Below are 9947 nucleotides of genomic sequence, written 5' to 3' on the forward strand. Positions count from 1 at the left end.
GTCATGGTGATTTACAATGTGCATTACTTTTGAGGAGATTGATTGAGGTCCCGTTTAGATTCGAATAACATTTTATCTTATCATATTATAATTTTTTCAAATTTTTAGACAAATAATAAATAATTTATTTTTTTCAAATTTTAAAATAATAATAATATTAAAAAATAAGATTTTAATAAGATTTTATTTAACTTTCATATTTCATAAAGCTATCTCATCTCATTGGCATATGATTTATGAATAGTTCAGGATTATATGGGTGTTATAAACAAGACGGTAACTTCTGGGTGTTGGCTGCCAAAATCAAAACTATAAAGCTGCTGAATTGCGTCGACACTTATGATCGTTAAGGGGGTTTGGTTGGACTCTTCTTAACTGTGACCTTTTTTCTTCTTTCAGATGCCTATTTCCACAAGGAACAATTACACAATCTGGTTGACGAAAATCTTGGTATTGATTGAATATAACTAGCTAGCTGTCGCTTACCGGAAATCTTGCAATACCTACAAAATACTTATTTTGAATCTGTTGATCAGATATCAATTTAAAGGCATACAGCACAGCGATAGGAAAAAAGGAAAAAAGGAAAAAAGACACGTACTCTCCAACAAACAAAAATTGTATTTTCCATTCTGTCCAGATTCCAAACGATTATTAACCTCAAACGGTGAAGTCGACTGCAAACTCTGATCTTTAGATAAAATTCCGAATGTCCAAAGACTTCACGTCAACCATTTTCTCATCCTTGAATTCCTCCCTGAAATAAAATCAAGGACATTTTTCAGAATCAGGGCCAGAATGATCTGATAGTTTTTTTTTTTAATAAGTAATAGTCTGACAGAAGATAACATGTAAAGTGGATAGATAGAATAAGGTCAGCAAGCATTAACAACATACCGCTTCTTTTGAGTTTCCATCGCCTCAAGAGCATCTTTCTTCAACTCCTCCAACTGTGCCTTGGAAATTTTGAGTTCTAGCTGTTCTTCATACTTGGGTAGATCTTCCCTTCGGATTCCAAGCCTGGGAAAGATGAAAAAATAATTGAGGAAGGACTAAAAGAAAGTTCCCAAAAGAAAGCTCAGAAAACTAGCTAGAGATTGTCTCCTTGCTCCATCCTCTCTAAAATACCCAAAACTTTATAAGATGAAATATAATGTTGAGAGTCACCACACTCATTTCTCTCCTATGCCCCATGCAATAATCATTTGTAAAGCACAACAATGTAGCATTACCGATAACTCTTGCATGCAATTAAAAACCCTTAGCATAAAGCATACAATCTCATAAAACCACAACTAGCAGTAATCTAAAAATATCCCAGTGTTAAAAAATTAATTATGGAATACATTGAGTAGCAGAAACAAAAAAGAATATCTTGAACTCTCCAAAAAGAATGATAACTTCTTATTGTTTCTCAAAAGAGCCAACTTCATAGATAGGAAAATGGATGACACCACACTTTTGGACAATTTGATAATTTCAGATCTTGTGAAAGATATTGATTCGACTGATAAGGTAATATATTAATGCCCTCATAAATGGAAATCCTAAACTTGCTACAGACAAGGCAACCGTCCAAAGGTTCATCTTTGAACAAGTGCACTTATAATACTTACAATTTAACCATCAAAACAGTCAGAATACACACAAGTATGCTGATATATGAATAGCAGCAGTCAGATGAGCCCACATAATCTTCAGGACTCACCAAAAATAAAAGAAACTTACAGTACAGCACAGCAAAGCATTTGCTCAACTAGAAAACTACTTAAAGTTATAGCCAAATTGAACAACCCTCCGTGCAACATAACTCAAGTTTCTGGGTTAAGGCACATCCGATTGATTACCCCCCACCCCCCCCCCAAAAAAAAAAAAAAAAAAGAAAAAGAAAAAGAAAAAGAAAAGAAAAGAAAAAACTAAGATATATTAAGGTGGCACTTACTTCTTATTGATTTTATCAAACTCTGCCATAAGAAGAGCCATTCCTTTCTTGTCATTCCTCATAAGGGGCTTCTTAAGTTCTTTTTCAACCTTTTCCAGTGCGTCAAACATCATTGCCTCAGCACCAAGTTCATCTGTGAGACCCCTCCTGCACCAAGGAAAATATTGGCAAGTGATATAGAAAAATAGTCCTTTGATCCCTATGAAAAGATAGTTTCCAGCAGCAACATTAATTAGCACACTGATCAAATCTAAAAATAGATATGCAACAAGTTGAACAGCAGAACTTTACACATACTTGATCCGTATTTCCTTCAATGTCAACAGATATGTCCGGGCATCTGGAATATCTTGAGTTCGTGTCTGTATGGTGTACTGGATCCTTTGGGATTCTGAGAACAAGTCTGCCCTGCAGATAACATAACAGTAGAATAGGCAAATGCATCAGAACTTAAACATGACATATTGGGTGGGTTGTTTTTGGTGTTTGGAGTTGTTTTTTTTGGGGGGGGGGGGGGGGGAGGGGTTGGGTTGTTGCAGTGCATAAAACAATGATATGAAGTTATTCATCACCTTGTGGAAAACAAAAATACCACGAATAGGATGCTTGCTAGTTACCATTTTTTTTATAGGTAATCATGAAGGTTTATTTATAATAATAGCATAGCTAGACACCCACGACATACGCAGAGGCAATTCATGTTTGTGGGTTGTGTTCGTGTTGTGTCAAGTCATGGATATTCGACTATATGAGTCAACCTGAACTCGACCCGTTAGGCTAAATGCGTCAAACTTTCAAACCCTAACCTGACCCATTCAAATAAGAGAAATATTTTAACCACAAAGGGATTATACAAAAGTAAATTCACAAACTGATGTGACTTGATGCAGTATATTAGATTATAAAGTTACTTTTATTGTAAAATAGATCTAACAGATCACGTGAAGCCACGCCAATTTGTGATTTACTTTTGTACAATCTCTCGTGTCTGTAGCAATTCTATTTAAATAATGAGTCATGTTGTGTCATCTGTTTTGATCCGTTTAATAATTAATTAGAAATAGATCAACATGGCACAACTCATTTCAACCCGTTTTAATGTAAATGGGTTGAATTAACACGAATAACCCATTTGACCTGATTAACATAAATTCACATAGAAGGTAAAATCTATATTTATTAGTAGTCACAATATCTTTAAAAAAAAAATAAGACCACCTACTAACAAAAATATCAATATTTTTCAAATTTTAAACTATAATAAAATCAATATTACAAACTCTACAATAACAAATATGAGTATACGTCCAAAATTACAATCCCAACAATAAAAACATAAGCATATTGAGAAATACTAATATTTTTTTTATAAATATATTGAGAAATACCAATATTACAACTCAACAATAATAAAATTGTAAGTTTGAAATAAAATTTAAACTAGTTTTTGCAAGTTGATTTCTAGTTACGTGAGTTGATCCGTTTATTAATCGCGTCTTAACGGGTCAACCAGTTTTGATCCGAAAAATTTTATATCAAACCCAAATTTGCTAATTTCGTGTCGTGTTCGTGTTGAGTTCATGGGTCATGTCAGATATTACCACTCCTATGAGTAATACCTAACCAGGATTTACAAATCGAAATAAGAAACTCATGGACATTAAGCCCATTAAAATCTATTGACCTCTCCCAAAGGAACAAAGTTTTAAAAAAGAAACCTTTCAATTCAGCCATTGTTTCACAGTCATCAAAGCTTCAATCATTTCTGTCCCTCCAAATATACCAGCACATTCATATAGAGACCATTTTCCAAATTGCAGTCACTTGTGGATTGCCTTGGAGACCACTCCAACTTGCTAGGAAACCCACCAGCTAGGAAATCTTCCGAATTCCAGTTACATTATGATTGATCATGTCTCATGTATCATATCAAATAAGTATGACTTGCATAACTATGTGATTCCATAATTGTATAATAATAAAATGCATTAGATTTTAATCGCAGAACTTTTTATTTGTCATTTTATTTCTTTCAAAACAAACATCTACCATAGTAATGAATATGTTTGGAACGGAATATTTATAGAATCCTCATGAATAGGAAAAAATCTGTTTAAAAACAAAGCTCTTTTATCGCAGAACCAGACCGGCTATTAATGTCAGCTTATTTTCCTGAATAATTGATATTTTTGTTTAAGAAATAACTCACTTCTGTAGAAAATGGTTTTCAGTCAAACAGAGTGAATTTCCAGTCATCAGCCATTTAACCACAATCGTTTTCCTTTGCGAAGACTCTCTCATGAACAGCCCCTTCACATTGCATGTGTGCGCATGTGTGCATGGAAGTAACATAATGTGTGGAACTTAGAAGATTGTGAGATGCCAATGAATAAGCTTAGTTCCATGGTACTAGAAACTCCTTCAATGCAGATGTCGGCTCGTAATCGTTCAGGACATTTTTTTTCTTATTATTCACATTTCATGACCTTTTGTTTCCCTCCATCCACTTAGCTAGGTGCTTCTCTTGTATACTCCATGTGAACTTGGGCAGTGCTGCTTTGCGCATTTTAATTAAAATGACTTATAAAAATATTTCTCACACAGGAACAAAAATAAAAAAGGTAGAAACTAGAGATATAAAAGGTGCTCTACAAAGCACATGGAAGTTCAAATTATCCCGCTGAGAACCAGACCTCATGCTAATAGGGAATCTCACATCTCATCAAACTTTTGCATGTTTTGATATTTACAACGGAGTTACATAGAAGTTTTGAGCAAAAGTTAGGTCTTGCATTAATAGAATTATTTATTGGGTGCTTCTGGAATTAGCAATTTTGACAAGCTCAGGAAACAGAAGAATCACTGTGAAACAAAAAAGGGTTGAAGAGAAAACAGAGACTTACTTTTCTCTTATTGTTTTCATAACCTTGGCATACTGAGCAACTGCAGCTGGATCTTCCGGATCTATGGTGATCTTCTCCTTTCGAAGCACCCCCAAGGCTGTCTCAAATTTGTTCTTAACCTCAAAAAAGATGCCCTTCAACATGTCTGTAAGGTAATATTTTAACTGATTTTTCAGTAAAAGAAATACCATGAAGGAAAAAACTCGCCCAAAAAAAAATAAAAAATAAAAAACACAATCAAAATAAAAATCTTACTTTAGTGGATCATTAATGAATCAACCTATAATGAAAATCATCAGGCATTTTGTATCTTGCTAAATGGGAGATAGGGCAGGTGATAAGAAGTCGCCACGGGCCTAACATAATACTCATAAAGAGTCAACCTTGTAGGATATCAGACAAAAGCAAATATTTGATTCAGGATCGTGATTCAACATTCGACAGTAATCACCCTTCTAGATCATGGTCTAGTTGTGACATGAATGGATTCGTTGTCTTCATATTCTATAGCTAAACATATATATATTTTTTTCTTTGATCGATAAATAAGAATTTTATTGATGAGAAATAGGCATAGCCCAAGTACACAACTAAACATATATGCTATAAGCATGCATTGACAATTACGGCATACAAATGAGACATGAATGTGCACGTTCCCACACACATACGGAGTAAAAAAGTAATGCATGCATGCCAAGTGATGAAAAGCTATTTTATACGACTTCTTTTTTTCCCCTCCAATGATTAGGAAGAATTCAATTGAGGCTCTATTAACTGATGAAAACAATTAGAAATCTTCATATTCACTTACTATCTCCCTTAAGAGCAGGGGGATCAGCTTGTTTGGCAAAGAAACGGACTGGAATAGCATGAGTCTGCTGCAAGGTGATTTGGCTACCACAAAACTGTATCTACGAGCGAAGAAAAAAAGAAAAAGGAAAAGAAACAGAATACACAAAATTAAATGGTTGCAAAGGAAAGATCCTATAAAAATATGAAATATATGCACATACGTACTCTCCCAGACACATTGTATCGTATTATACATATATTTCCATATACATATATATATATATATATATATATGGCATCTAATTCTGGAATTTAAATACCATAGAGCTAAATAAATTTATATACTTCGATAAGAACAAATTCACTTCGCCTCAAATATGTAGCAGAAGCCTGAACAACACTGCTATCAAGAGAATGGAGGTCAGTTTTGCTCACTTGAATCTCAACACCCTACACCGTAGTTATAATCCTCAAATTTGTATATCAAACAATAGGTGACATAAACATGCTATCTTAAATGTTTGCCTCTACATCACTATTGTTGTTTGCTTTAAAAGCACTCATAACATTGTGATTTCTTTTTTCATTACCATAATACCTTGTCTATAATATATTTTATCCGTAAACCATATATCTAATGTACACAGATGAATTTCAACTACATTGTTTCCCCACACTTTTGTGCCATGCTGCCTCTTTACCCATTTGATCAGATTTTAGTTGGTTGGGAAATAATTGAGGTGGAATATGTAATACATAGCTTTAGATTTCTCCAACTAACCCAATGCACATAAACCTCTGCAATCTAACGTTTCCATTCTTTTACCGAATTTTCTCTCTAACCAGGAAAAACACGAAATAAACGTCTCAATTTAAAAAATAAATGAATAAAAACACCAATTCAACATCTGCAACACAAAAAGAACACCTAAGCTTCAATTATCCAACGTTTTTACCATTAATACCCAACAATCGCTCAAAAGAACCAAACGTTTTCGCATCAAACAAACCCCCTAAAAATAATTTCCCGTTGCAAAAACCACTACCAATTACGAAATCCTATCTCAACCCCTGGTAAACTAGAAAATGCAGGAAATGAAAATAAACGAAGTGACGGAATCCCAAATTCCTCATCATTTCAGATATAAGAAAATATTCTGTTGGCTTCCATTAGAAATTTCACTTCAAGTCTTCCGGAGTACCAAACGGATTAAAATTTACAACTCCTCAGAACAAAAAAAAAAAAAAAGAAAAAAAAAAAGAATCCAACGGACTCGAAAACGAGAGCTCTGGACTGGTCAAATAATCGAAGAGGATGGCATACACAATAATATCCCAATTGGATCGAGAATGGTAGGGACTACCTGCTTGGATTTGGACAAGAGGCGGGACGAGAAGGCCATGATCATGTGCTGATGTTAGGAGGTCTTCTAGCTCTGGATCGATGGAGGCAAAGTTCGGAACTTAAAGGGCTTAGGAGAGAGAACGCCGGAGTGTTGAAGAAATGAGAACTGCAGGGATTTCGTATAAGGCATGGCAGAGTAAAACGACATAGCAGGAGGGCTTCGGTTATGATTAAACGGCACACTTTTAATAAAAGCCAGAAACGGCACAATTTAGATGTTTAAATGGAAGTGAGTCTCCACGTAAACCACACCGTTTCATCTATAAAAACGGTGTGTTTTGGGTCTCAGTCTATATTTTGCTTATAAGGGACTTTTATGTAATTTCAATTAAAAGCATTTAAGTATAACGCTAGGGCGAGTTTGTCCATTCATTTAGGAGCTTTTCATCTATTAGCTGGTTATTTTCTATGGAGGAATTGGGGATCTCGAATACCTCAAGCTGAATGAGTCTTTGAGGTATTTTCATCAACATTCTGTCATCTTCTTGCTCTTCTTGTTTCCATACTTTCATATACAATCTGAAAATCAAGAGAATCATAACAATTGGTATCACAAGTCACCGATCCTACCTAGTTCATCCAAACAGAATCGATCCTTTACATAAACATTTAATTACCTAGCCACTCCATACTAATACGATCAGCATGAATTCATCCATACATTACCCTTTCATTTCCCATTTTTAAAGCCAAACACTAACCCAAACACTACCATACACAACCCAGAAACCAACCAAACAGCACCATATTCCATGGCGGGCAACACCAGATCCAAGCACCAACATCATGAGAACCTCCAACATCAAGTTGAACATCATCAACAATAAATCCTGGAATTAAATTCAGATGTCAGTAAATTGAAAATTGATGTTGCCACGGTGAAAGTAGATGTAAAAGAAATTAAAAACATGTTACGCACCCCTTTTGCCAAGCAAAACAATCAGCCACCCCCTCTACCTCCCCTTAACCAAGAAATTCATCAAGACCATAAAAATACAGACCCTAGAAGGTTCAAGTCCAGGGGGGTCAAACTTGATTTTCCTTATTTTCAAGGTGATAACCCTGCTGCATGACTTTTCAAGGCCAACCATTACTTTGAATTCCACCAAACACCACTACCCCAGCATTTGTTGATGGCCTCTTATCACATGGAAGGAGAGGCTCTTGTGTGGTTCCAAAATGCAGTAGATGCGGGCTTATGCAAGGATTGAGATGCATTTTCCAGGTCATTACTTCTTCATTTTGGTCCAACAGCATATGACAACCCTATGGAAGCATTGACAAGGCTCAAGTAGACCAACTCAGTGGCTGGTTACATGGTGCAGTTGGAATCATTAGCCAACCGCTTGAGGGGACTCTCGGACATCTATAAGCTGAGTTGTTTTCTCAGCGGCTTGAAGGAAGAAATTTGCATCCCAGTTCGAATGTTGAACTTGATGAATTTAAATGCAACGTATGGTTTGGCAAAGATGCAAGATGAATACCTCTCGAGTATAAGAAAAGTCGCTAAATCTATGGGGGACAAGTCCACTTCCGTGGAAGGAGAAAATTATTCTGCAGGTTCCTATTCTAGTGACTATTCCAACAAATGGAGGAAATCTATGGAGGGCGCTAAACCAATTTCTTCCGAGCAAATTAATGAAAAGCGCCGCAAAGGCTTATGTTTTAATTGCGATGAGAAGTGGAACCCTTTACACAAGTGTAAAACTCCTTGCATTTATCTCTTGGATGTGAATGAGGAATTTTGTGAGGAAGAAGAAATACTACCAGTGGTGGAAATTAAAGAAAAACCTACGCTGGAAACTCCAGCCACACCAACCAGCGACAAGGAAGAGCTAGAAATTTCCTTGGCTGCTATAGCTAGTACTCCTATTGTACGGACTGTGAGGTTGATAGGAGGTATCCACGGGGAACAAGTGGTGATTTTAGTAGATCTGTGCAGCTCGCACAACTTTATAGATTCGACCTTGGTCTTCAAGTTGCAGCTGCTAGTGGATTATTCAATTAATTTGAAGGTGTGGTTAGCTAATGGACAAGGCCTAAACAGTGACGGGTTGTGTAGAATAGTGCAGCTGAAGGTACAAGCTAACTTGCTACAACCCCCTCTTCATTTATTAGATCTCACTGGTTGTGACATTGTATTAGGAGTCCAGTGGTTAGAAACCTTGGGTCCTATCACTTGGGACTTTTCGAAGTTACTAATAAGCTTTGGGTTGGAAGGGAAGGCAATTGAATTGAAGGGGCTGAAACTAAACCCTTCGATTGTAGAGGATGGTGGAAGGGTTTGTAAGGCTCTATGGCAAAAGGGAAGGGAATTCTCTTATAGATTATGTGTGTTGGGGAAAAAGAACATGGGGATGGGATGTGGCTGAACCATTTTTAGAACTATTAGAAGATTTTAAGCAGGTATTTGATGAACCTCAAGGGTTACCCCCACCTCGTTCCCATGACCACCGAATAGTCCTCAAGGAGGGCACTCAACCCGTGGCAATTGCACCATATCAATACCCATATTACTGGAAAACAGAGATTGAAAAAATGGTGGCTGAGTTGTTGAGGTCTGGAGTGATTAGTCCTAGTTCTAGTCCCTTTTCTGCCCCTGTTTTGCTGGTTCGTAAAGCCGATGACAATTGGCTGCTTTGCGTGGATTATGGGGCACTTAATAAAGAAACGGTGAAGATTCCTATTCTAGTTATAGATGAATTGCTGGATGAACTCTTTGGAGCGGTGATCTTCTCTAAGCTCGACCTACAGTCGGGCAATCACCAAGGGAGAGTAGTGCCTAGTGACATTCCTAAGATGGCTTTCCGTACCCATAAGGGACATTATGAGTTTTTGGTGATGCCTTTTGGCCTCACCAACTCTCCAGCCACATTCCAAGGGTTAATGAATGATGTATTCA

General features: G+C 36.4%; 1 protein-coding gene across 2 annotated transcripts; it reads right to left on the bottom strand.

The window, feature by feature from the left end:
• Positions 1–435: 435 nt before the first annotated feature.
• Positions 436–7178, bottom strand: LOC122308287 (probable ATP synthase 24 kDa subunit, mitochondrial). Of its 2 annotated transcripts, none has more exons than XM_043121534.1 (7): positions 7005–7178; positions 5660–5753; positions 4846–4990; positions 2240–2350; positions 1943–2089; positions 898–1020; positions 436–757 (listed from the first exon to the last, which is right to left on the bottom strand). In XM_043121534.1, exons 1-7 carry the CDS (start codon positions 7047–7049, stop codon positions 694–696), a joined length of 729 nt encoding a protein of 242 aa, XP_042977468.1. In that variant the 5' UTR covers positions 7050–7178; the 3' UTR covers positions 436–693. The 2 variants fall into 2 exon arrangements, with proteins under 2 accessions (XP_042977468.1, XP_042977467.1); XM_043121533.1 differs by having other exon boundaries at positions 5660–5759; positions 7005–7175.
• Positions 7179–9947: the final 2769 nt, after the last annotated feature.

Source organism: Carya illinoinensis, chromosome 4, assembly GCF_018687715.1.
Source record: "Carya illinoinensis cultivar Pawnee chromosome 4, C.illinoinensisPawnee_v1, whole genome shotgun sequence".
NCBI lineage: Eukaryota > Viridiplantae > Streptophyta > Magnoliopsida > Fagales > Juglandaceae > Carya > Carya illinoinensis.

Bases quoted from the DNA above. Each gene is read 5' to 3' on its own strand.
- LOC122308287 (XM_043121533.1), bottom strand. From the start codon at position 7,049: ATGATCATGGCCTTCTCGTCCCGCCTCTTGTCCAAATCCAAGCAG. The intron at 5,760-7,004 runs GTAGTCCCTACC...CTTCGCTCGTAG, and splicing joins TCTTGTCCAAATCCAAGCAG to ATACAGTTTTGTGGTAGCCA. The intron at 1,021-1,942 runs GTAAGTGCCACC...CATCTTTCCCAG, and splicing joins TTTGATAAAATCAATAAGAA to GCTTGGAATCCGAAGGGAAG.